The following is a 27,710-nucleotide window of genomic DNA, read 5'->3' on the forward strand; positions in this document are numbered from 1 at the left end:
TTACTGGGCAAAGACCCATGTATCTAGTTTATCCTTTGAACTTATGCCTTATTGGTTATTAGGTTGATCCACCCTTTGCACTCCAATATAGTGTTTAGCAAAGGGGTGTGTCTTCCTCTTTGGCTGCCTCTGGTGTCTCAGGTGGAAGTTCCACAGAGCCTGGGATCAACAGGGCCCCAGTAAAACCATACTTTACCCTAGAGTCACCATCTTATACTCTAGTGAAGTCGGGGACAGGGACCGCATGAACGAGGACCAGTTAGAAAGTTACTCTCGTAGAGAACTCTCTAGGATAGTGAGCGGGAAGGAAGCAAGAACAGTTTCGGCTCCACCAAGGAAAGTAGCTGGAAGTACCCTTCCATACAGGCACTGTTGCCTCAGCATAGGGCCACGGTTAAGGCATAGGAGTCAGGCAGTATCTAAACCCTGATCCATAGTTGGCTGTAGCACTCTTAAAGCTAGAGGTATTCAACCTGAGGACTGAGGTATCTATCCTGACTGATTTCAAAGGGGTGCCACGCTTACCAGGTGCATTTACCCTGCCCAAACTCTAAAGGAAGTGGGATAAACCGATGTGCATCCTCTCTTTCTGTCTTTATCTGCATTGTGAGTATTTGATCTAACCCTGCATCTTTATTCGTCTCTGACAATAAACCAGCTCTAGTGTTAAACTGCATGAACCTTCTGGCATCCATCTTTGCTATTCTGCGCTGCACACAGTTACAGTAGGTTGTAGTTACACTACCCCATAGCTCTGCTGGTCACTTCCACCTAGCGAAGGTCCATCCTGAAGGACTGAGTCACGTGTACCCCATGCTCTAACACCTACACTAGCTGTGCTTTGACTGTTTTATAGCCAAATAGGGGTTATACCCTCTTCACCTCTTGTATCGGTTACTGATTGCTTTATATGTTACTCTGTATGTCCAATGTATGAAACCCACTTATTGTACAGCGCTGCGGGATATGTTGGCGCTTTATAAATAAATGTTAATAATAATAATAATAATGTAGATTGTAAGCTCTTTTGGGCAGGGCTCTCTTCACCTCTTGTATCGGTTACTGATTGCTTTATATGTTACTCTGTATGCCCAATGTATGTAACCCACTTATTGTACAGCGCTGCGGGGTATGTTGGCGCTTTATAAATAAATGTTAATAATAATAATACTTGGTGAGGGTTGAGGGAAGGCAGGCAGAGTTTGCGTCACACACTGTAGCCAAAAGCCTCGAATGGTCTGGACACAAATGGCAATGGGGCGCCATAATTCACCTCAGTTGTTTCTCTTTCTAAATTTTTTCTTTAGAAATCTCCAGACAAGGAGGGTTGCTGGACATGCACCTGGGCAGTCTGTGGGGAATAATGCTAAAATACTAAGTTTATTGCATTATGGGTAAAAACTTTGCACAATTTAGTACATAAGTCATACATGTACAGCGTGGTGCAAACGTACATGGAAAGAAAATACGCCTGAGCCGCAGATAATCTCACTTTATTACCAAACGCTTTCCCTACACCTATTCATAACACTTCACGTTTACAATTTCCCTTCAAAGGCTTTTACCCCGCAACCAACGCTTAAATCCCACCCCCTGAATGACGTCGCGGACCCTTTGACGCCCCCTTTTCCGCCTCACTTCCCAGTTCCCTGGGCGATTGGTGAAAGCGGCTTTTGTCGAGGCGCGTCACCGTAGTAGGCGGGATTTGTTTTTTTTTTTTTTTTCAGCGAGGAGGCGGGGTTTTGCCGGTGGCGTCACGCCTGCGTCTGTTTCCTTCCCACTCCACGCAGCGTCATTGCTGACTCCCCCGCTAAGCGCAGTGGGAGGTGGGAAGGCCAAGCCGGAAGTGGGATTAATAAGGCGGCAGGCACTTCCTGTTCGCTTGTATGAGGAGACTGGAGAAGGAAGCGACAGGAGTGGCGGCGGAGCTGTGACCTAGCGGTCGGCCCCGGTGAGTTCCTCTTGTTACTTTTACTTATCTGACGCGGATACAGTCCGGGCAAACCGAGACACCCGCTTCCATCGAGTGCGGCTTCACTTTAGCGCCCTTTCCGTGTTAGGCCCCAAGGCTTCCCTGCTGGACTGCTCAGCTGGATAAGGCCGGCAATGCCCCGCTTACACAGTAGTTTCCTTGGTGTATATTGTTATATCGTTTTTATACGCCTTTGCTACAACTTCCATATCCCTTACACCGCCGGGGATCATGGGAGTTGTAGTTTATTGACATCTGTACATACTAGGGTTCGGCCATACCCGACTTCATTAACCCTTTCCCGACCCAAATCACTGCCTTTGCAGTGATTATGTTATTGCTGGTGAATGCTGTGTTTAACTCTTCTGGTTCTGACTGTTGAAACTGTTTCATTAGTCAGAACCACTGAATATAAACACTCCTTTCAATAGCAATCACCACTGAAACAATTCTCTTACTGTTATATTGGAGTGTTGCTTAGAATGATGGCTTTTTATTATACACAGTGGGTGCTGTTCCACTTTAAAACACAGGCAGTTTGGTATTTCTGCAGCTGTCTGGTTGCTAGGGTCCTCATTACTTTAGAAACCAGGCGGTGTTGTGAATGAGAGACTGGAGCATGATTAAGACATAATCAATATAAAATAAAATTGTAGAGTACAGGTACTGTTTTATTATTACAGAGAAAAGGGAATCATTTAACCATTAAATAAACCCAATAGGGCTGTTCTGCCCCAATAAGGGGTAATTATATCTTAGTTGGGATCAAGTACAGGTACTGTTTTATTATTACAGAGAAAAGGGAATCATTTAACCATTAAATAAACCCAATAGGGATGTTCTGCCCCAATAAGGGGTAATTATATCTTAGTTGGGATCAAGTACAGGTACTGTTTTATTATTACAGAGAAAAGGGAATCATTTAACCATTAAATAAACCCAATAGGGCTGTTCTGCCCCCAATAAGGGGTAATTATATCTTAGTTGGGATCAAGTACAGGTACTGTTTTATTATTACAGAGAAAAGGGAATCATTTAACCATGAAATAAACCCAATAGGGCTGTTCTGCCCCCAATAAGGGGTAATTATATCTTAGTTGGGATCAAGTACAGGTACTGTTTTATTATTACAGAGAAAAGGGAATCATTTAACCATGAAATAAACCCAATAGGGCTGTTCTGCCCCAATAAGGGGTAATTATATCTTAGTTGGGATCAAGTACAGGTACTGTTTTATTATTACAGAGAAAAGGGAATCATTTAACCATGAAATAAACCCAATAGGGCTGTTCTGCCCCCAATAAGGGGTAATTATATCTTAGTTGGGATCAAGTACAGGTACTGTTTTATTATTATTATTTTTTTATTTTAAAAATTATTTGCTTATAATGTGTCTGTGAGATGGCCTTTCTGTTATTTGGAACTTTTTGGATAACTGGTTTCCCGATAAGGGATCCCATACCTTTATTAAGTTAACTTATATATGGACTACCTCCATTTAGTTACACCTTAATATGGTGCAGGTTAGATATCGCTGCCAATAAAGTCTCGCTGTATGGTGGCACTTGGGTAATTCTGGGAAAGGAGGAAACATTCTGCTGAGCACTAAAGGGGAAGTGGATCTTCTCTTAGCGACACTGTCATTTATTAGTTCCTATTGCTCTTTCTTAAATTCCTCTTAGTATAACATCTTAAGTTCCGCTGAGTAAGGCCCTCTTTATCACCAATCTCAGCCGCTATTTGTATCTGTGTATGTTCACCTTTCTTGGTCCTGTTGCCGACTGTTAGAAATACATTTTTTGTTAAACGTATGTACACTAAAATCTGTGGTTTTATCAACACCGCATCCTCTGATGTCTGGTCTGCTGTTGCTCAATTTATCCCTTGCCAGACTTCTATAGATATTGCAACTTTCAAATCACTTAAGAGATCAGCCGTCTTTTCTGTGAGGCTCGTGAATTGTTTGCATTTGCAATATCGGCCATAAAGCGTGATATAAGTGTTTAGCATAACACAGAATATTGTTTCCTGGAAGAGATGTTTTCATGGCAGTCTTTAGGGCTCTGGCACACGGGGAGATTAGTCTAAATGTAAGTCGCTGGTAGAATGGCACACACTGCGCAGGCGGTTTCGGCAAATCGTCGAAAATTCCTCGCGAGGCAACTTCGGTGATTTGCCGAAATCGCCTGCGCAGCGTATGCCATCCCACTGGCGACTTACATTTTCGCCGGTGGGATGGTAGTTTGGGGAGATTAGTCGCCCGTGACAAGGGAGATTTGTCGCGGGCGACTAATCTCCCCGTGTGTCTGAGCCCTTAGGTGGAAGACACATGGAGCTACTTGTAGTGGCTACTAAGAGTCAATGCTGATCATTTACTGATAACAGTCTCAACATGTGTTTTAGCAGAGGCAATTCTCAGTATTGTCTATGGCAGGGGATTTTCTGTAGTTTAGTAGCCATGAAAAAGTAGCTGCTGCTAGTAGCTCTGTATGTCTTCACCCATGGATCTGTGTGCATTATGAATGCACAGGGTAGATTGCACAAATCACTCTCAAAGTCACAAGGAGCTGGCATGGGAATGTTATATTTGTTCCTTTTGAAAAAAAAACAAACTGGTTTGCGTCTCTGCAAAACATATTTGGGCTTGTTTAGTGCTGTTCCTTTTGCCCCAGGCAGGGCAGGTTGTTTTCCTTCAGACTGTTATTTACCCTCTAGAGTTTACAATCCTCGTGAGATAAAGTGACTTCCCCAAGGCAACACGATGCTGATACAGGGCCAAATGTGTAGGGTTTGTCCAGTGCTCTGTTCTCTTCAGCGTACTGATAAAAGAAGGATTTTCCTATTTGGTCAGGTCTGGGCAAAAGCACAAATGACGGGGATCACTGGCACGCTAACTTTTAGGGACTGTTTTATGCAGCTGTGTTCCTGCCCGTATAGCCAAGCGACAGATGGGCAATGTGTTACTGGTTGCTATAGCATTAAGGCAATGTGTTATAATAGGGACTACATTACTTGGGCATAAAGCGAGGGCAGTTATATAACCTATTTACTTCTGCAGTTTTATGCTTTTTATAGGCAGAAAGGGAGTTAAAGCAGCTTGAATGGGGATTTGAAGAGATGTTCTATGAAGAGATGTTCTATTAATAGCCCCAGTATGGGTGTATATTTCCTTTGTGCCTTAACGCTTCCAGAAATGAGCTCCGCACCACTCCTGCTTTATTTGCCTGCTATTAGTGGCAAGCCTGTCAGTGGGCGTAGTATCAAAATAAGCTTTTATTATGTGCATAATGTCAGATTGGTTATTGTAATACATTGTGTATTGTTTAACTGCATCCTGACGTCTGCAGAGCATGTTATGTTTATGTCTAGTTGCTTATCTGAAAACATACCATGCCTTTTAGTACTCTGCTGTTTGCACCCTGGTGGGCATTAATTGGATTTTTGCCTCTGCCCAAACAATGCTGTGTATGCCTGCTTGGCAGTATTTCATATTTATCTAAGTGCCAGCTAGGCATTCTGCTGCAAGAAATAATGTGCGCTATTATTGGTTACATGCGTACAGGTTGTCATTCATGCTTCGGAACCTTTTTGTTTTCATCTGAGATTCACACTGATTACAAACTAGCCAGCATGGCCTCTTAATGGCAAACAACATTACAAAGGTCAAAAATCCACATGCTTGCTGTACAGACACTTTGTTTTTGCGGGATTTAATGTAAGAAAGCTGCTTATATGTCTTTATGGGGCTTTGGTGGTGGCTTCAAGCATATAGATCAGTGCTGTCTCTGGAACCCCTGAGCAGACTGAGGACTGTACAGGACCAAGTAGAGCTGCATCTGGCCTCGTGTTCAGCTTCAGCCCAGTTTAAAGGAACAGTTCAGGGTAAAATAGACTGCACAAAATAAAAAATTTGTAATATAGTTAATTAGGCAAAAATGTAATCTATGAAGGCTTGGGTGAGCAGATGTCTAACATAATAGCCAGAACTCTACTTCTTCCTTTACAGCTCTCTGGTTACTGACTGCTAACAGCTTAATCAGTGACTTGAGGGGGGCCATATGGGACATAACTGTTCATTTAGTTTGCTTCTGAATGTGATCTACGTCATCACAAACAAACTGAACAGTTATGTTCCATGTTTTCCCCCCTAAAGTCACTGACTAAAGCTGGCCATACACGTGGCGATCTCACGATGTTTCGTACGACCGTCGGTCGCACGAAACATCGTCAGATCCGCCACACACCATTCAGGGCTGAATCGGCAGGTAAGGAGGTAGAAACAATAGGATTTCTACCTCCTTCTGCCGATTCAGCTCTGAAGGGAGAATTTTGGTCAGGCGCCTTCTATGGCGCCCGATCAAAATTTTCTAACTTGGCCGATCGGCGAGCCGACCGATTTCAGCAGCTTCCTGCGATATCGGTCGGCTCGCTGACATGCCATACACGCACCGATTATCGTACGAAACGAGGTTTCGTACGATAATATCGGTGCGTGTATGGCCACCTTAAGAGATTAGAGCGCTGAAAGCAGGAAGTAGTGTTCTGGCTATTATGTTAGACATTTGCTCACTTTATAGATAACAATTTTGCCTAACTATATTGAAAACATTTTATTTTGCGCTGTCTGTTTTACTCGGTATCATTTTTACACTGAACTGTTCCTTTTAAGGTTGTGTTACGCGGGGGGCAGTAACTTCTATAGGCCAAATCTTTTAACTGCCTATTGAGCAGTATGTTGCTTTGGGTTTACAAGTGTATATCTTTATATAGCGCTCCTTATGTCCCCAGCCCCTTACTGCCAGCAGTGCTGTATGAGCGCTCACCTGGCAGTCTAATCCTGTGGCTCTAAAGGAAACCAATGCGTCTTAGAACACATCATTTCTGTTGTCTTGCGCCGCTGAAATGTGTGGTCTGCTAATGTGCTTTATTTATATCCCTCAAGAATGCAGGCTGTACCGACTTGTGAATATTTAACCAGATTATCTGTTCCTGGTTGACTGCATTGCTGAACATCTTGTTGCTATTTACATAAGGCATGTGCCTCCCTAGAAAGCCCTGAGAGCCGAGCGAGATGTAATACAGTATTACTTCCTTTTACTATCAACACAAGTGGCAGGAACAATCCACTGCTCGCTCGCTGCCTCTCCTTCCTTACCCCAGCAAGAAACCTGGGTGAGGCTGTGCTGATTTTCTTCTGCTCTGTATTGGACTACACTGCCTATTCCCTTCATTGGATACTAACACTGTGGCTAGGATTTGGGTATGTTTTTTTTTTAATTTAATTTAATTTTTTCCATCCTCTTCTTGCCTTTTTGTATTGGGAATTTAAAAAGGTTTTGCTTTTTTGCACTCTGCCTTTAAAATAATATATATATTTTGATTGAACTGGAATAATTTCCTGTAGTGTACCAACAACAACAGAGGCCTTGTAGATGATGCTTAACTATAACTCAGAGTGATGCAGAGAGTGATAGGCCAGGGATCCCCAACCTTTCTGAGCCACAGTCAAATGAAAAAAGACTTGGAGAGCAACACAAGCACCATAAAAGTGGAGGTGCCAAATAAGGGCTGTGATTGGCTATTAGGGGCCTTCTATGCACCCTATCAGCTTACAGGGGCTTTATTTGGTAGGAAATCTTGTTTTTATTCAACCAAAACTTGCCCCCAAGTCAGGAATTCAAAAATAACTCCCTGGTTTGGGGGCACTGAGAGCAACATCCAAGGGGTTGGGGAGCAACATGTTGCCCCTGAGCCACTGGTTGGGTATCTCTGCCTTAGGCCTTAGACAGTGCTTAAAAACTTTAACCCAGATGGGGGTTTTTGATTAATGTTCCTAACAGGAAAGAAAGGCCAGCAGCGTTCCTGAGTGGTAGCCCTGTAGCGACCATCCCATGTGTTTCCTGTTATGAGTAGATACCTTTTTAATGGTGATTGGACTCATCCATTATGGCGTCCTTTCCTATGGAGCAAAGGCCAACAGTATCCGCTAATAGTGGCTGTGGAATGCCATTCCGGGATCTTGCCCTGACACTGTGCTCTCGGTGAGCCAGTCGACCAGGATGAATTTAGGAGAGAGGCATTTCACCGTTTGTCAGTCATGAAATGCGTCTGGATGTTTCCCATAAGTGGATTAGTTTATAGGCTCTAGCCAAGCTCTGATCCTACACAGTTGTTTCTTTTTATAGCGCTGCTCTCAGGCCTTTTCTTGGAACCCTGGGCACCGTCTGAAATCCACAAAGGAGAAGTGGGACTTTTAGTAAATGGGTGTGAAATTCCAACTCCTGTCTCCGATATTCATAGATCCACCTGGGCAGCAGTGCGTGTATCCAGGGAATTGTGATGGGGTCACAAGTTCTGGCTCATTCATTTTCTATCCTGTCAAGTATCTGCCTGCTTCTCCTGTGCTGATGTATTTGGTATTTCTGCATTTCTTTGGCACCATGCGGCTGTGTCCAATTACTCCCAATGGTAGCAGTTCTCTAAACCCCGTGTTCACTATAAGCCAGCCATACACACTACAATTACGATCTTTGCAAATGACCATTGGTTAGTAGGAAAGATTTATTCATCCACTTGGCTGACGTTAAGAGCTGAATCGACATATGTGGGTAAGAACAGAGGAAGTCTTTTACCCATGTCTGACATTTCAGCATTAAAGGGACATTGTCATGGGGTACTTTTTTATTTCTACACTGTTTACATAGCAAATAATTCCCTCTGCCATTTAAACTTTTATTCTTGAACCAACAAATGTATTTGTAGCTGTAATATTGGTGTGTAGGCGCCATCTCAGTGCATTGTGCCTGAGTCTGAGCTTTCAGCCAGCGCTACACATTAGAACTGCTTTCAGCTAACCTATTGTTTCTCCTACTCCCATGTAACTGGAGGAGTCCCAAGCCGGACTTGGATTTCTTACTATTGAGTGCTATTCTGTTACCTACTGGGAGCTGCTATCTTGCTCCCTTCCCATTGTTCTGCTGATTGGCTACTGGGGGTGAGGGGGGGGGTATCACTCCAACTTGCAGCGCAGCAGTAAAGTGTGACTGAAGTTTATCAGAGCACATGGCTGTGACACCCTGGGAAACTAAGAATATGGCTAGCCCCATGTGAATTTATGGTGCTCGGCGCCTTTATTTTCAGTCCTGCATGATAGACAAGACGACTGATATCCAAAGCTTTGCCGATAATGTATCATACACACCGATTATTAGACGATAATATCTGAGTGTATGGCCACCTTTACCCTTTGCTAAATGATCTAGACCTCTTGGTGTGTTGACGTTGTGTTGCAGTGCTATATATCTCTCCAAGGTGCTAGAGGCTTCTTTTTCTTTATACAGTAACTGGAATGTCAAAGGTTGTAGCCCTCTGGCTACTCTGCGGTACATAATCGTATGGTTACAGAAACCGTAAAAACAGATGCAAACATTCAACTATTGTTTTTATCCACTATTTACATGTGATACGTTATGTGTGATCCCTTCATACTTTCAGTCTAGCCGGATCTTGTTTGTTCTGCTACACAATATCCAGGTTTCCTGTGTATTTCCTTCAAGCTTGCTCCTTTGTTTTGTTTGCACGTGCTGCATGCCATTGATAATGTGTAACATCTTCAGTTTGTAAAGCTGGCCATACGCAGTAAAGGTCCCCATACACTATAAGATATCACCAAGCGAGCGGATCTTTACCCGATATCCCCACCTACGGGTGGGCGATATCGGGTAGCAAGTCGCTTTAAAAAAAAAATAATCCGATCTTTTGGCCCTGGGGGCCAGGCCAGGCCGCTCGTTTCTGCCCATACACGGGCCGATTAGCTGCCGAATCGGTCCAAGGGACCGATATCGGCAGCTTCTATCGGCCCGTGTATGAGGGCCTTAAGATCCACTCGCTTGGAGACCTTGGGTGGGCAATATCTGGCTAATTTGTCCCTAGTCAGGCCAGATGTCTGTCGGGCAGCCCCGTCGTTCATGCCCATACATGGGCAGATAAAGGACAGATATCTGCGGCTAGAATCGACCTGTGTATGCTACCTTAAGGCTGAAGACACAGGGCTATTAGTTGCCGCAATTATTATTATCCAATAGCTGCAGCTAGTTGCCACTGCTAACAGTTGTGGCGGCTTGTATATTTTAAATAGAGATTAGTTGCTGCTACTGGCGTGTTCTTAAAAGTCGCAGTCTGTCTTCACCCTAATAGGGTGTCAGAGCTTTCTTATGGCAGCAGATAGGTTTCAGAACTGCTGATTGAAATACTAAGCTGTTACTTTCCTTTCAATAAAGCAAATTTATGATTCTAGTGCCCTGAATGTGTACCTAGAATCCCTGCCATAAAGCAAGGCAGGGTTTCTGTTTGCCAGAAAGGAAGTAGAAATGGATTTATAGTATCTTCTAGTAAAGCCTGTTTAAGGGGTTGTTCACCTTTTGCGTATGCTGTAGAGAATAATATTCTTAGACAATTTGGAATCGTTTTTCATTATTTATAGTTTAAGTATTTTACTTTTTGTTCAGCAGCTCTCCAGTTTGGAGTTTCAGCAGCTATTTGGTTGCTGGGGACCAAATTATCTTAGCAACAGGGGAGGAATTGGAATGACAGACTGAAATGTGAATAAAAAAATGAGTAGTAAAAAGTAACCAAATTGTAGCTTCACAGAGCAGTAGTTTTTGGCTGCCGGGGGCAGTGACCCCCCCATTTGAAGAGTTAGAAGAAAAAGGCAAATAATTCAAGAACTATAACAAATAAATAATGAAAAGTTAGTGGATGGTTAGCTGTGAGGGCAGGCAGCGCTGGTCCCTTAGCAGACAGAATCGCTGTGTGGCTGCCAGGAAGGAAGTGTGTATGCAGTGTGTTTCCTCTTGCCGATGAAACAAAAGAGGTCACATACATATCTTATGGAAAGGCCACCCTCACATGTAGTTATTCTGTCACAACAGTGTATATCCTTTTATACACAACCTCAGTCGGATTTTTTTTTTTTTTCTAATATGAAAAGGTTAAACTAATTCCATTGAGGTGAGAGTAAATGTTTGTGCAGAGAGCTTGCAGAATAGCCTTAGGTTCTAGCCCCTTGCAGGGTACTGTACCCCTTCATAGGAAAGTACTAGCTGGGCCAGACATAGTGAGGATATAGCTTCTTGTTTGAGCAGCTACAGGGCTCTTTTTCCCTGATATGAATATGACAGTCATTTTTACTGTAATGTGTGCTCAGGAAAGTGTAGCATTTCTTAACATTGCTGTATTTTTGTGATATCTGTTCCTTGAACTGATTGCACTACTGCTTTGGGCTACTTCTGCCGTGCTAATTTGCTATTATAATTTACCATTGTTTTATTTTTGTTCAACAGTCAGCAAGAAGAGGAAATATGAAAACTGGCTGTAGCATTGGGGAAAAGCCTAAAGGAGGGGGAGGTAAGTGTGCTATGTTGGTTATATTTTGCTAAAGTGTGTGCTGGGTAATTGTGTGTCCAGGGTTCTTCTGAACACGCTTAAAGAAACGGTAACACCAAAAAAATGAAAATGTTTTAAAGTAATAAAAATATAATGTGCTGTTGCCCAGTTCTGGCGAAAGTTGTGTGTTTGCTTCAGAAACCCTACAGGGGCAGCGATTCAAGCTGGGGAAAAAAGGAGAAGGAGGCACAGGTTACATAGCAGAAAACAGATAAAACACCATTGTATTCTACAGGGCATATCTGTTAACTTCTATGTAACCTGTGCCAGCAGAGTTTTTATATAACCTATAGTAGGGTTTCTGAAGCAAACAAACCAGTTCAGTGCAGGGCAACAGTAGATTACATTTGCATTGCTTTAAAACACTTTCGTTCTTTGGTGTTACTGTTGGATATTTGTCAAGACTCAGGCCAGTGACCCTAGTGTCTTACACATGCAAGGCAATGTTGTCTAGCTTGCCACTTAGTCCTTCCAAAGGGGTAAGTCTTTGCTAAACAATTATTTTTCAAACTGGATGCCTTACTAAGTCTACCGCTAGGCAAAAAGGTGGGCCTCTATAAGGTAAGGGTGCACAGGGTGTTGTGTTTGTGGCACCCGTGCCCAAGTAGCTGGTGCAAAATGCATCCCATTAGAGACCGATCACTGGGAGAGTTATGCTTTTAGCTAATTACTTTGGTGTGGCATTCTTGCTGCAGCTCCCCGAACGCTACAACTAGAAGCATAAACAATAAAGCAATACAATACAGGTTGGGTTCATAGAACTCCCAAACACAGACACTGTAAATACTGTGTAAGGCTTATTTAGCCATCCATGCTAGGTCAGGCACTGACAGCCGACATGTTGTACATATAAAATGTATTACATAATATATTGCATATTGAATTACTTGTTATACACCAGGCAACTGTACTTTGTCTCTAATTACTCATTTGGGCAGTGCAGTAGATGTGCCGCAATTATTTCCACTTAACCAAATGAGCAGCCTCGGTTTGCAGTTATTTTTAAAAATGCAGTCTGCATTCCAATAGTGATTCCCAAGTGATGGGATCATCAGTCTGTCCTAGATTTGCAGACTATATAGCTCCATAGCAGACTTTGCTTGTTAGACTTTTTTAATTTAGACCCTCTTGGAGGTTCAACCTTTGGCAAGGCACCCCCCATAGTTCATAATAAGGTTACATACTGTCACTCCACGATAGTTCCAAGAATTTGTAGGATATCCAATTCCGTCTCTCACCCTAACTGACCTTCATGTTTGGCTTTCACATGTATCCAGGAGAGAAAATAGGATTCCTCCTTAGCTTCCTTCTGCCTAGGTTTCTGTCGTCTTGCTTTAAAAAGGCCCTAGATAAAGACCATTTTATTTCAAGTGATGTTGCCATATGGGAAGGGGAGGGGAAGGGGGTCACTTTAGGACTGTGAAAGGTTTGTTATTCATTTTAGAAATTTATTTTACAACCTAAATGGCTTTGCTTTACCTTGTTTTTGCCATCCTTTTGTTAAGAAAAATGTTGACCATTTATTTGATCCTATTTTTCTCCTGATTTTTACTTGTGTTTTTATTGGTTAATGACCACTGTAATTTTATAACTGCCTTGTTTTAATTTTGGTGTGTTATGCTGTTGCTTTCACGTCTGCCCGTGCTTGTGCAAGGAGACAAAGGATTTAGAAATGTGCCCCTGTTATTACTTTCTAGGGCAGTTAATGGATCCTTCTATGTACACTAGACCTCCTCTTATTTTTATCTTTTTAGTATAATAAGTGCATATCCCTTGCCAGGTAAACGTACTAAACATAAGGTCCCCATACACGGGCCAATTCTAGCTGCTGATATTGGTCTCTTAGACAGATTCGGCAGCTAATTGGCCCGTGTATGGGGACTACCAACGGGCCTGCCCGACCGATATCTGGCCTGAAATCGGGCAGATCTCGATCGGGCAGGTTAAAAAATCTAGTTGGATCGGGGACCGCATCGGCTCATTGATGCAGTGTCTGGACCGACTTTTCCTATACCCGTCATTATAATTCGATCGTTTGGCCCCAGGGCCAAATGATCGAATTAGCCTGGATTCTCCCGATATCGCCCGCCCATAGGTGGGGATATCGCCAAGCGGATCGGCCCGTGTATGGGGACCTATCCCTTCTGGGTTATAACCACTAGCAAAGGTAGTCAGTAGCAACTTAGTAGCCAGAAAATTTTTTGATGGGGCAATATATACCTTGTTATAATTTTATCAGTGTTTGTTGTTCTTTTGTTTTGCTTAAGTCTTGCATTTATATAGATTTTTACTTTACCCTTTACATTTTATTATTGGGGCCAAGTTAGTAGATAAGTGTAACATATGGTCAGAGTCTCTGCTCTTCACAAATACGCCCACTGTTTCTCTATGCTTGCTGTTTGTGTCTAATGCTGGCATTTCTAATCTATCTCTGCTCTTCTCTATTTTTTTGTGTACATGTTCCTGCTTGATTGTCTTTTTTTAGTTTGCCATATTTTTGTCTTACATTTCTTTTGCTGTCACTCGTCTCCTTTTGTTTTGTTTTTTTTCTTTTTTTTTTTTCTTTTCTACATTTATTTTTTTTCTTTAACAACGTGCAGGGTACCACTTTCCAGACTGGGCGTACAAGGCGGAGTCAAGTCCTGGCTCCCGACAGATTCAGCTATGGCATTTTATCTTGGAACTGCTGCAGAAGGAGGAATTTCGGCACGTTATTGCCTGGCAGCAAGGGGAATATGGAGAGTTTGTGATCAAGGACCCGGATGAAGTAGCCAGGCTGTGGGGCCGGCGCAAATGCAAACCTCAGATGAACTATGACAAGCTGAGCCGAGCGCTAAGGTGAGACCAAGATGCTTTATGCTCACTGTGTAGCACTCCCTTGCTTTATATAAATGAGGAGGTGTTTTCTTTAAAATGGGCAGTAAAACTTAAACAAAAAAAATCAAGTTTGGGGATCTTAAAGTATACAGTCCCCTTGTAAATTTTGCATTTGCTTGCCTTGTTCCAGGAGGCACTGAGGCAATGCGTAGGTAGTGCACGGGGGGAAGCCTGAACTCCAAGCTCTTGCTTGTTTGCAGTTTGTTAAACTACAAGCATTCTGTCTAGATGTCCAGTTAAAAGGAAAAATGGCCTATAAATTGGTTTGATTTTTGTGGTCCTTGAGCAATTTGCCTTAAAACAAAAAAAAAAAAAAAAAAAAATGCTTATAAGGTGGCCATACACAGGTTGATTCTGGCTGCTGATTCGGCAGCTTATGGGCCTGTGTAAGGGCACAAATGACAAGCCTGCCCGACCGACATTTTGTCTGATATCGTGCAGATCTCAATCAGGCAGGTTTGGTTTTTCCTTCGGACCAGGGACTGCATCAGTGAGCTGAACCAACAGCGCCTACACCCGCCGTTCTAATTAGATTGTTTGGCCCAAGTGGCAAACAACCAAATTAGCCCAGTATTGCCCACCCTTAGGTGGGTATCTCAAGTAGATCTGCTCGCTTGGTGACCTCGCCAGGCGAGCGGATGTTACCGTGTATGGCCACCTTTAGTCTTCGTTAGTTACATAGGGTTGAAAAAAGACCAGAGTCCATCAAGTTCAACCCTTCCAAGTAAACCCAGCATGTATCTAGCCAATTAGTGATCATGTAAGATATTAGCAGTACTATGCTTGCCAGGGTTCCCCCAATCATTGGTACATTAAAGGGATGAATAATTATGTGTTGAATCCCGTGAGGCTACAACAGCATCTGAAGAATCCTCTATAAATCTTAAGTCTATAATTGTAATAAGAAGTAAATCCTTCTTTTTAAATGGAAGTGATGCACTGATGGCAATGAGCCAGCGATAACAACATCTGACATATATAGGAATGTGCGCTTAAATGCATATGCTCCAAGCAAATCAAAGAGGTGTAAAGCAGTTTGGTGTGAAAAGGTATGGTTAGGAATGTAGTGACTTGGCCAGCCATTACCCATAAAGCCACTTACATAATCCTGGGTGTGGCTGCTTAGGTAATTGGCTTGCAGTCAGAACTCCCAGTAAACCATTTCATTCCATATACATTTTTTACTGGTTTTGCAAGTAAGCCTGGATATGTATACCAACAAATGGCACACAGGTTAGCAACAGGACTCCTGTCACAGCCTTTGTATACTGCTCATTAGTTACATAGCTAAAAGTCTACAGCTTGTACCTTCCTAGGTTAAAGTGAAGTTTTGGAGTTAAATTTACATTTTTATCTTAAAGTGTTGTCTGCAAATTGTTCAAAAACTGAAAACAAAAAAAAATTGAAATCAAAGCGATAGTGTATGGGGAGCACCAACCATTTAATTAGAGAAGCATAGGAGTGTGTGCACAGTCAGAGGTATAGAACCCAGTACAGGGAGCATGGAATTAAGATCCCCCCCCCCCCCCCCCCCCCCCCCATGCATTACCTATGCATCGCCTCAGTGCCTCCCCCTCAGCCACCTGTGCAGATTGCAGCATGGCCAAAAATGAAACCTTGCATTTGGATGATTCCCAGCAGTCGTGACTCTCAAAAGAAAAACATTTCCCCATTTTATAAAATATTCGTGTTTCCTCTACCGAAGGAGCGCGTTGTAAACGTGATAGGAAGTATGTAGGAAGGCCTTGTCAGTAGATCTGCTTTCCATGGATCTGTAGAATACAATAGTGTTTTATCTGTTATCTGCTATGTGCCTGTGCCTTTTCTCCTTTGAACGGCTGCCCCCATGGCTACATAGCAGCTTATTTATATAAACTATAGTAGGGTTTCTGTAGCAAACACCCCAGCTGTACCAGGGCAGGAACGGCTGCCCCCGGGGCTACACAGCGGGGTATTTATATAAACTATAGTAGGGCTTCTGTAGCAAACACCCCAGCTGTACCAGTGCAGGAATGGCTGCCCCCCGGGGCTACACAGCGGGGTATTTATATAAACTATAGTAGGGTTTCTGTAGCAAACACCCCAGCTGTACCGGTGCAGGAATGGCTGCCCCCGAGGCTACACAGCGGGGTATTTATATAAACTATAGTAGGGTTTCTGTAGCAAACACCCCAGCTGTACCGGTGCAGGAATGGCTGCCCCCGAGGCTACACAGCGGGGTATTTATATAAACTATAGTAGGGTTTCTGTAGCAAACACCCCAGCTGTACCAGTGCAGGAACGGCTGCCCCCGGGGCTACACAGCGGGGTATTTATATAAACTATAGTAGGGTTTCTGTAGCAAACACCCCAGCTGTACCGGTGCAGGAATGGCTGCCCCCGGGGCTACACAGCGGGGTATTTATATAAACTATAGTAGGGTTTCTGTAGCAAACACCCCAGCTGTACCAGGGCAGGAATGGCTGCCCCCGGGGCTACACAGCAGGGTATTTATATAAATTATAGTAGATTTTCTGAAGTAAACACACAGTGCAGGGCAGCAGCACATTATATTTTAGTTACTTTTATACACTTTCATTTTTTGGTGTTACTTTTCCTTTAAACTATTGACTATCCATTCCCTTCACGTATACAAGTATTTCTAGTCCTCCAATTTTTTTTTACTTAATTAGTTATCAGTGAGAGTTAGGCTGGGTTCCCAGAGGAACACGACGCAGTGGAGCTGCCGCACCGTAACTGTGCGTTACGTCCCATTTAGTGAAGCATACAGTCAATGAAAAGCTTCATGGTCGCTCAACGTGTTCGTTTATGCACTGCGTGCATTGGGCTTATTCTTATAGCAGAGAAGTAATTAATTATGACTGTTTTTTAATTGGGACATTTAAACTTGCTTTTTTTTTTTTTTTTTATTCCCATTTAAATTTAGTAGGAGTCGGAGTCAGTTCATTTTTTTCCGACTCAGACTCCAGGTACCCAAAATTGCCTCCGACTCCTCGACTCCTCGACTCCAACTCCACAGCCCTGCTAAAAATACATCTGCTGGTTCAAGAATAACATTTTAAATGGTAGAGTGAACCATTTGCTATGTAAACAGTGTAATTAAGAAATAGTTAACCAGAAAAATCATGGCAGTTTCCCTTTAAATTGCTTGGTGGTGTGTTGCCCTAAGTTGGGTAACCTGCACAGCCAACCAGATATGTATGCTTTTGATTTTTCTGGCTACTAAAAATGTAATCTTCTCAGTTATTTGCCCTAATTTATGGCAGGATGGTATATTGGAGCCAGTGGTCATAAATGAGTTCCTTCAGCAGAAATTGTAACTGGAAACAAAATAGCTCTAAACTTTAAGTCTCAAGGGCTTTCCCTGTATGTGCGGCTTCTGTGGATACATATTTGCTATGTGAGATGTCGGTTTCCCTTGTCGTAGCTGTTGGCAGCAGATAACATCCTAATCAGGGCGATGCGGATAAGCAGTATCCTCATTCCTCATGTTGTCAGTCAAGTTTTATTGGTATCTGCATTACACACCCACACACAGCCTTGCATTAAACGCAAATGTACGAATAAATGGCTGGATTTTGTACAAGAATCCAGCCAACAGTAAACATTTGCCTAATTGCCAGTGTATGTGTACATATGGGAATGTAATGGTGCAGGTATGGTTTCCCCATACAGTAGCACTGTGCTCACACAGGTTTAGTTCAGCAGTTCGGTCTATGGCAACAGTTCTTAAAGACTGGCATTATATGTGGCAGCTGCCGCAACACCCTTTTCTCAACTTTTTTTCCCCTTTGCTTTGGTGTGAACTGTCAGCTGCAAGAAAAGAGCTGTTCACAGTCCCCTCTGTAAGCATATTATTTCTGTTTTGGTCCTTCAATAACTATTAAAGGGGTAGTTCACCTTTACATTATACTAAAAGTTAATTCAGAGAGGAGTAATCTGAGACAATTTGCAATTGGTCTTCATTTTTTATTTGTAGTTTTTTTTTTTTTAACCATTTCATTTTCAGTTTAAAAGATCTCCAGTTTGAAGTTTCAGCAGTTATTTGGTTGCTAGGGTCCATGCTACTTTAGCAACCAGGAAGTGGTTTGGATGAGAGGCTGTTATATGAATTGGAGAGGGCCTGAATAGAAAGGAAAGTTACAAAAAGTAACAGTAAAGCTGGAGCCTCACAGAGCAATAGTTTTTTTTTTTTGCTCCCGGGGTCAGTGACCCCTATTTGAAAACTGCAAAGAATTGGAAGAACAAGGCAAATAATTAAAAAAAAAAAAAAAAAACAAACAAACAAAAAAACTATATTAAAGTTAGCGTAAAGGTGAACTACCCTGTTAAAGCCATTGCCAGCACCCAGTCCTTTGGCCATATTAATCGTTTGACTCGTCTCCCCTGGGACATCTGTACCTATTGTGATTGTGCATCACATATGTTAAAGTGACCAATCAAAGCTGCTGAGTCTGCAGCTAATTGTGTATCTTTCTGACTACCTGCCATACTGTCTAAATGTCAACCACATATCTACCAGGCAGTGTGCAGAATCGGGTAAGGACTGCATCCTGCAGCCTGTTTGTCCTTACTCATTGGGTCTCAAACCTGCAGTGTGATCCAGTTGTTTGACCCAAAGCCAGTGATTGGATCAACACCGCTCACCGAGAAAAGAAGTCTTTCAACTTACACTAAGGGGCAGATTTATCAATTTGAGTTTAAAGCTTAATACATAAAAGCTATTCATTCCTATGGCATTTTTAGAAGCATACTTATCAGTGGGTAAAAGTTAGAGTTATAAAAATCCCATAGGAATGAATAAAATGTTGGTGCATTTTTATTTAATAAGCTCAAAACTCTCATTTGGATAAATTTGCCCATAAGTCTCATTGTGTTTGTGCTTATTTTATACATTGGAGCTTTGTCCGTATAGCCCTCCCATGTTTTAAAAAATGTTCCTTGCTTGTATGTAACTTAACCAGTCTTTATGACCACCGTCAAATTCTCCATGACTATTTTCTAATATGTCGCTTTTATTTCAGATATTATTACAACAAGCGGATCCTGCATAAAACAAAAGGAAAGCGTTTTACCTACAAATTTAACTTCAACAAGCTGGTTATGCCCAATTACCCGTTCATCAACATCCGGCCCAATGGTAAGCTCTACAAAATCTGATGGTTTCTCCCTTACTTTCCTTACATTCCTTATGGGTGTATAATGCAATGGCAGAATTGTGTTTTTGCCACAGTGGGAGGGCAAATCTGCACTTATGCAGTAACCCATAGCAACCAGATTTTTTTGCCTAGCTGCTGCAGGAACTGAAGCATACATTACATTCCATTCCATTTTGCCCTGTCCCTTGTGCTAGGATGTAGGACATAGGCTGCCTTGTTAGTAAAACCTTAAACATAAAAGCATGTAGGTACAAGTCCCATCAGCTTTCTTATTCTAGCAAACTACACCTTCCCCCTAGGCATGCAGAGGCCTAACTGTGCACAAGTTCAGCCCATCTAAATTTTAGATGATTTTTTTTTTTCTCTCTAACCCTTCCTGCTATGGGCAGAACACACAGGAAACACAACCTGTTATGAGAAGCTAAAATCCGGTTTCATTTCTGCTTTGCAGCAGCTGTTATATCAGATCAGGACAAACTCAGGGCAAATGACCAAACTACAGACTGGTTTCTCCTTTCTGTGTGTGTAAAATGTGTTTTTACAGAATTCTAATACTGACCATCTTTAAATGTAAGCACGGAAAAGCCAAGGAGGAGACTTTGATAAACATTATGTAGAAACAGATTGCTGCTAGACTGCTCACTCCCCTACAGTCCCTCACTTCCAAGCTGCCTCTGCCATGATTATACCAGCTTGGATAACAGAGGGTGCCCCCTCGTACTGCAGTAAGACTTCTCCACACTAAAATAATCAAGTCTGTCAAGGCTATCTTTATCATGGGGCATTTGACCTCCAATAAGAGCACAGGTTGTGGTAAGATGGGCCCCACTATGGTTGGCATATAATGTAATATCCGGAATGTTTACCTCTACTTCTTCTTAGGGGGACATTCTTTACCCCCTTGGTGCCTGGCCTGTTATAGTACTGACCAACTGTACCACCTTGGTGGAGTTTATGCACATCAACATAAGAACAGAGCGCTTCAGCGCTCCCTTTTCGTGACTTAGATGTTGTTTGGACAAGAATAGGTCTATGCTCTGGGTCCTCTCCCTCCTAATAAAATGAAGAGCCAGAGGGATTTCCGCCCTTATCGGGTATTTATAATTCCAGTGACAAGTCAAGTGTTGAGGAGACCGCCTTATACAAATGCAAATAGACCAAAGGGATTCTGGGAACAAATTCCTTAAGGCTCCTAAAAAACTCATTTACATGGGTTTATCCCAAAAATGAAAGTGTATAAAAGTAATTACTATATAATGTAATGCTGCCCTGTACTGGTACAACTGGTGTGTTTTCCTTAGAAAGACTACTATAGTTTATATAATAAAGCTTCTGTGTAACCACGGGGGGCAGCCATTTACAGGAGAAAAGGCACAGGTTACTTAGCAGATAACAGATAAAACCCCATTATATTCTACAAAGCTTATCTGTTATCTGCTATGTGCCTGTGCCTTTTCTCCTTTTTCCCAGCTTCAATGGCTGCCACCATGTTGACATAGCAGCTCATTTATATAAACTATAGTAGCGTTTCTGTTGCAAACTTACCAGTTTTACCAGCGCAGGGCAACTGTACATTATATTTTAATTACTTTAAAACACCTTCATTTTTTTGTGTTACTGTTCCTTTAAAGCTCACCCACTGGGTTTTTAAAGCAAAAGCCAGGATCTTAGCTGATCAGATTTCCAACTACAGACCGGTTTCGCCCTTCTTGGGGCTCATCAGTGTAGTGCAGGGTTTTCTTATCAATGTTAGAAAAGGAACATCAAGCACTCTGGACTGTAGAGATCTGCTATAAAAACGGACTTTATTTCTTCATTTTAAAACAAAATGCCTGGCGCGTTTTGTACGTTCATGCACTTAATCATAGGGTTTTCTTATCACTACTGCTACTGATTATTATGATTATTCCATAGAATAACACATCCTGGTTAAAACCCCTCCGTAGAGAAAGTAATGCACACATATGAAACTAAAGCCCACCATAACCATTATATAGTGCTGTGTATACTCCATCATATGCCTAAATGCATCTTTAAAGTTATATTTATTTATTTTTTTATTAATTTATTTGTATTAAAGCAGTCAATTTCTCTTCATTGTCTTTGTCAGCTGTTCCTCAGAGTGCTCCGCCAGTTCCAACCGCATCCTCGCATTTCCACTTCCCCCCGCTAGACTCCCCCAGTGAAGATGCCCAAGGAAGCCGTTTCTCGGGGAACTCCACCGCGCAGTCCAGCCGCGAGTCTTTGAATGAGGTCGCTGATCGCAAGGCAAACTCTTCGGAACAAGATGACATTTCCTCCGATTGGCGTCGCAGCGCAGACCTCATGGCCCCTCGGAATCCTGTGGGTCTAAGCCATCCTGCTCTTCAGAAGCACAAATCGGATCTGATGCTCCCTGTTTTTCCAATGCCGGGAATGTATGCAGACCCCCACAGTCCCTTTGCATTGTCCCCTCTTCCTGGGCGTGGTAGCATCCTGAATGTACCCATCTCGCCTGCCTTATCTCTGACTCCGACTGTCTTTTCGTATAGTCCATCACCGGGTCTGAGCCCAGCTTTCCAAAGCGGCAGCTGCTTTAACTTCAACCCTGAAGAGATGAAACACTACCTGCAGGCCCAGGCTTGCTCTGTATTAAACTACCACCTCAGTCCGCGGACTTTACCGAGATACCCTGGTTTCATGATGCCCCCACGTCAGCATCTTTATCCTCCAGAGGAGCAGTCCTCATTCCCCATCAAGTTGCAGCCTCCGCCAATGGGACGCAAACACAGAGAGCGTCATCAGAGCCAAGAGGAGACCCAGACTCCTCCACAGCAAACTCCCGTTGTAACTGCTATGAAGGTCGAGCCTGTTTCTGATGATGAGCGAACCTCTGATGAGGATCTAGACACTTCAGACCCCGCAGAGAGAGATTTCCACAGCGATGAGGAAGAAGACTCCTTCTCTCCAAGAGAAGACCCTAGTAAGTCGGGGCATAAATTTATCAAGCCCGCTACCCCATCTTGGACCGCAGTTTCATCCGCATCTTCCAGACCTTCTTATCCTTATGCGGCTGCAGTAGATCCTTCCGAATCTAGCGACAGAGCAGCGAAGGACATTTCTGTGGATGTGGCTACAGTGGAAAAGAAAGAAGACTCTCTCCCGCCAAAGCTGCGTCTCAAGCGCATGTGGAACGGCGACCGTCAGATGGAGGTTGCGGAGGACAGAGGAGGAGAGAGCAGGAAAGTCAGCTGCATTGTTAATGGTCTCAGGTCTCCAGTCATCCCCGCCGAAAACAAGGCAGTGGCTGCTGTGGCTGATTATTAGTCATGGGAATTTTATTTTTTTAATGATCTAATCCCGTTCATGTAGCCATTGCTACAGGATGGTCGTTTTATCGATTTCCAAACTTTCCTAACAGCTGACCCATATTTAGTATTTTTTTTTTTTTCCCTCTTTGAGCATTCAGGGAGAACAATACCTCTTATACACAGGAAATGACTCAACAGTACGGACCTGAGTTTCTCTTTTTTCGCTTTATATTTTGCCTTTACTGGTGGTGACGTAAAACATTCAGCTGTTTTTTTCTTTTTAGTAAGAGCATTTTGCTTTGTGGTTTTGCAGCTCTCTGCTTCAGATAAAATAATGGCCTAGGAAAGCATTTGGAATGGAAGAATCTTGCACTTGGCTTTTCAGTTCCGGTCTTTGGGTTATTTATACCTTTTATTAAGGATGTTTTTTTTCCCATTTTTCTGGAACATTTTTGACTGCTTTAGTCATATTAGCCCGGACAACCGGAAATTTTATTACTCAACCGAATGGATTTTGAATAGTAGTGTAAAGATCTGTGTCAACTATATACCCCCCCCCCCCCCATCATGATTTAATAGGTTCACTGGTAAGCTCATGTACCAAACATCCATCAAGTTTAATCCAGCAGTACTATCTACAAATATACCTCCTGTGGTCCAGCCACTCTTTTTCTTTTTGCCTGTAGGAAAAATATTTATTGCTTCAGCCTTGTCACTTTCTATAGAAACCCTGCCGTCGCAGTGACTCAGTGTTTGTGTGCTGAATAATTCCTGACGGGAAGTCGAGGAAGCGCAGCTTGCGGGTTTTATGACCTACAGGAAGGAGAGTTTAAAGAAATGGCGGAAGGTGAGGAGAAATATAACGGGAGAGCCTTGTTCTCAGTTGTTGGGATTTTCCCACACCGCCGCCAGTGTATACACCTAAACACACATGCATCTAAATCTGGTGTGTTAAAGGGGTTGTTCACCTTTGTAGAGATTGCTATTCTGAGACAATTTGCAATTGGTCTTCATTTTTTATTTGAATTTCTGTTCTGCAGTTTTCGAGTTTTAACAGATATCTGGTTGCTAGGGTGTTGCTTACCATAGCAACCAGCTAGCTGTTTGAATGAGAGATTGGTATATAAATAGGAGAGGGCCTAAATAGTAAAAGAAAGTATCAATAACAATAAAACTGTAACCTCACAGAGCAGTAGTTGTTGCTACCGGGGTCAGATAATTTAAAAACGATTGATAATGAAGACCAATTGAAAAGTTGCTTAGAATTGTCCAATCTATAATACTAAAAGGTTACTTAAAGGTGAACCACCCCTTTAGACATTGGATTTGATTAAAAAAAAACAACCCATATTCATTCTATTCTCTCTAGATATTTATAAAGATATATATGTTTATAGAGAGAGACCTGCTTTAACTTTTTATATCGCAAGTTTGTCGGATTCAACTACATTCACCCAAAATTCTAGGTGTCGTTTTCCCCAAAACATTTTATATCATAAATGAGATTCCACAACATTGTCACTTTTTTTTTCCCCCCCTCACCTGTGTTTTTTTGTATATATTCAACTGAATGAACTCATGTCAAAAAGGGGGGTTTATTTTTCCTTTTTAAGTACCTGCCAAATCTTGTTTGGTTTGGCCATAAATTTGACTTTGTAGCGCTATTAAGTTGCCTGTGCCTCAGGGACTGATGAATCATTATGGTCTGCGGCCGGTGTAGTGTGAGAGCCCTTGTTTATGTCTGCCTGCAGCCTTGTGGGTCAAACCCTACCTAGGCAGGTACGTAGCTCATACCAGGGTCACTTGAAAAATCAGTATATACGGGCTCTGTTGCATGTTAGTGTCCCTGCTGGGGCCCCGTAAACTGACTGGAATCTATCAAATATGCCAGGTTGTTCCAAAGGGGTTGTTCACCTTCTGAGTTAACGTTTATTATGATGTAGAGAGTAATATCCCGAGACAGTTTGCAATTGGTCTTCATTTTTTATTGTATAGGACCCGTTATCCAGAATGCTCGGGACCTAGGGTATTCTGGATAAGGGGTCTCTCCGTAGTTTGGATCTTCATACCTTAAGTCTATTAAAAAAAATTAATAAAACATATCTTAGTTTGGATCTAATACAAAGCACTGTTTTTTATTTTTACAGAGAAAAAGGAAATCGGTTTTAAAAAATCTGAATTATTTGATTAAAATGTAGCCTATGGGAGACGGGCTTTCCGTAATTCGGAGCTTTCTGGATAATGGGTTTCCGTATAAGGGATCCCATACCTGTATGTAGTGGATTTTTTTTTTTTTTTATCGTTTCAGTGTTTGTTCAGCAGCTTTGCAGTTTGGAGTTTTAAGCAGCTATCTGGTTGCTAGGGTCCAAATTACCTTAGCAGTCAGCAAGCAGTTTGAATAAGAAACTGGAATATGAATAGGCGAGGGCCTGAATAGAAAGATAAGTAATAAAAAGTACCAATAATAATAAAACTGGAGCCTCACAGAACAATAGGTTTTTGGCTGCCGGGGTCAGTGATCCCCATTTGAAAGCTGGAAAGAGTCAGAAAAGAAGGCAAATAATTTAAAAACTATATATAAAAAAAATAATAATGAAGACCAATTGAAAAGTTGCTTAGAAATGGCCATTCTATAACATACTAACAGTTAACATAAAGGTGAACCGCCCCTTTAAGATTGAGTTGCCTTTATTAAGAATATACAAGATCCCTACCGCTTTTCTCAAGTTGGTATTCAAACCAAAGCTTCCCCAGAATAACCATGCCTGTTTTAAAAAGAAGAACCTGTAAATATATATATATTTTTATTGGTGAATTTGTATTTTTCTAAGCAAAGCTACAAATATTTTATTAAAGCAAGAATGTAGTTAATTGGATTATGCACGTAATTGCCTCTCGTTCCATAGTGTTAGAGAGACAGTCGTCTCGTGGTTTCTTCCTGCTGCTGCTATTCTATCTGTCTCTGCCCTGGGTGTGCTGCTCTAACAGGTTGTTCCCATCCTGCCCCAAACTGCCCCAAGCTTCCTGTGCTCCCATCCAGGAATGCAGTCAGACCTGTCCCCTTGGCTTGTACAAACATCCCCTTTCATTTCCTCGTATGAAATGATTCCCGCTGATGCAAATTCTAGCTCATACGTACGTGTTTTTAGAGCGTAGAACCATAATAAGGACTTGGCAATCCCCCGCTTTTATTAAAAGCTCAATGCGACATGAAAAGAAAATTGTTTTTACGTGCACACTTTGAAAACATGGCTGCCCAAACCCATTCAAAACAGGCTATAGTCATTGTACACTCCCTATAAGTCTCTTCTGAATGGTTAGCCGGCATACCAAGGAGTTAAAGGACAAGCAAACCTAAAATCTCTGGGGTATTCCGAGTCGTCAGTGCCTGCAGTGATTCTCATTGCTCAAAGCCAGTCTTAGGGTACCTCTGCCAGTTCCAATAGGGTATGTGTGCAGTACGGAAATCTCAGGCTGGGGGATACTAGGGAGGCCAAAAAAAGATGGCTGGGGGGGAGACACTTGGCATAAAGTGCCTCAGGTCGTTTGGTTGCTATGGGTTACTAGACTTACCTGGAGCAAGTTGTATGTGTTATTTCATAGCTTCTAATCAGCACTAGTTGGATGGGGCATAAGGGTTATCCTGATTGGCCTTAGGGAGAATTTCAATAAAGTATAAACCAACTTTTATTGGCTCCCTTTATAATTTCACACTTTTATTATTATTATTTATTTTTTTTTTTTTTTAAATGAAGGCTTTACCTGAATATTTGGTTATAGGTCTGACTTCACGACTTAAACCCAGGCACTTAGGTAGGTTAGGAGGTGGCATGAAGCATTAAGGGCTGCCCATGTAAATGATAGATCCCATAGTGGGAGCGATTGCCTTAGTGACGCCTTCCATGAGTAGATTTTCCTCTACAAGCTTCTGGTTGAATTGGAATATTATTTCCTGCCCTAATAGGGGCTCCTATTATATTAATGTAGTGCCCTTCCCTCTACTGGAATCATTGCCCTTTCTGCTAAGTGGCTTTTAACCTTCCCATTATAGAAAACATGGCTGCTGCTATAGCTCTTACTGTATTTACAATGCCGTTTATTTTTAGAAATGCAACAACAAAGACGCTCCAGTTTAACTCTGAGCAACCTCAACATCTCAGGTACCCGTAATATTTACCTCTTGTCTGAGAAATGATCGGGGGCAGCCGCCTCTAGGGAAGCGCCATCATTTCTTAGGCCTAAAACAAGCGAGGGACACTTAATCCAGAGTGTTGGTTATCATAGTACTGCTGAATTAAACCTGCTCCATTCATTGCCTTCACAGCATTGAGTGAAATGTTTTATTTCAGTTACCAAAACCTTCTGAAAATTCACCAGGTAACTGCATATTTATATATATACTCAGGAACAGTGTGTGCATCAGGGGGTTGTGTAACCTTTACTCCACAATGCAACTGTATTGACCGGGGTAATTCAACCTCCCCTATTCATGTTCCAGTCTGCCCTTCAATCCTCTACCTGGTTGCTAGGGTAAGTTGGACCCTAGCAACCAGATAGCTTCAAGCTGGAGAGCAGCTGATCAAAGTTGAATTTTAATATGCCGGGCAAAAGCAGTTGTGGTGTTCATTATCCCCCGGTGTGAGTTATTCCCTACTGGAATATGAGTTTACTGTTAAATCCATGATACCCCTTTATGCTAACCCAAGTGCCAGAATAAACAAACTATATATATTTATAGAGAGAGATTCCGCTTCTTTTCCAGGCACTGGCTTGCTCTTGTATAATAATAATAATAATAATAATGTGTGTTTAAACATAATATTACCATTTTAAGTTAACATTTATATCTGTTCAGAAGGGATGGGAGGCAGTTGACATAGTGGCGGGAAGAGCCATTCCACATATAGATGCAAAGGTATTGCACTTGGTGTTCACTAAGAGTTTTATAGTTTTTATTTTTAATTTTCA

At 42.2% G+C, this 27,710-nt stretch overlaps 1 protein-coding gene across 2 annotated transcripts; it reads left to right on the plus strand.

The window, feature by feature from the left end:
* The first annotated feature begins 1,783 nt into the window (after nucleotides 1–1,783).
* On the plus strand, nucleotides 1,784–27,483 carry etv3 (ETS variant transcription factor 3). Of its 2 annotated transcripts, none has more exons than XM_012967807.3 (5): nucleotides 1,784–1,951; nucleotides 11,314–11,377; nucleotides 14,017–14,254; nucleotides 19,318–19,433; nucleotides 21,563–27,483. In XM_012967807.3, exons 2-5 carry the CDS (start codon nucleotides 11,332–11,334, stop codon nucleotides 22,756–22,758), a joined length of 1,596 nt encoding a protein of 531 aa, XP_012823261.1. In that variant the 5' UTR covers nucleotides 1,784–1,951; nucleotides 11,314–11,331; the 3' UTR covers nucleotides 22,759–27,483.
* The last annotated feature ends 227 nt before the right edge of the window (nucleotides 27,484–27,710 follow it).

The sequence above is a fragment of the Xenopus tropicalis genome, chromosome 8, assembly GCF_000004195.4.
Source record: "Xenopus tropicalis strain Nigerian chromosome 8, UCB_Xtro_10.0, whole genome shotgun sequence".
Lineage (NCBI taxonomy): Eukaryota > Metazoa > Chordata > Amphibia > Anura > Pipidae > Xenopus > Xenopus tropicalis.

Coding starts and splice junctions, on each gene's coding strand:
- etv3 (XM_012967807.3), top strand. CDS start 11,332: ATGAAAACTGGCTGTAGCATTGGGGAAAAGCCTAAAGGAGGGGGAG. Junction 11,378..14,016: donor AAAGCCTAAAGGAGGGGGAG/GTAAGTGTGCTA, acceptor AACAACGTGCAG/GGTACCACTTTCCAGACTGG. Junction 19,434..21,562: donor CATCAACATCCGGCCCAATG/GTAAGCTCTACA, acceptor TGTCTTTGTCAG/CTGTTCCTCAGAGTGCTCCG.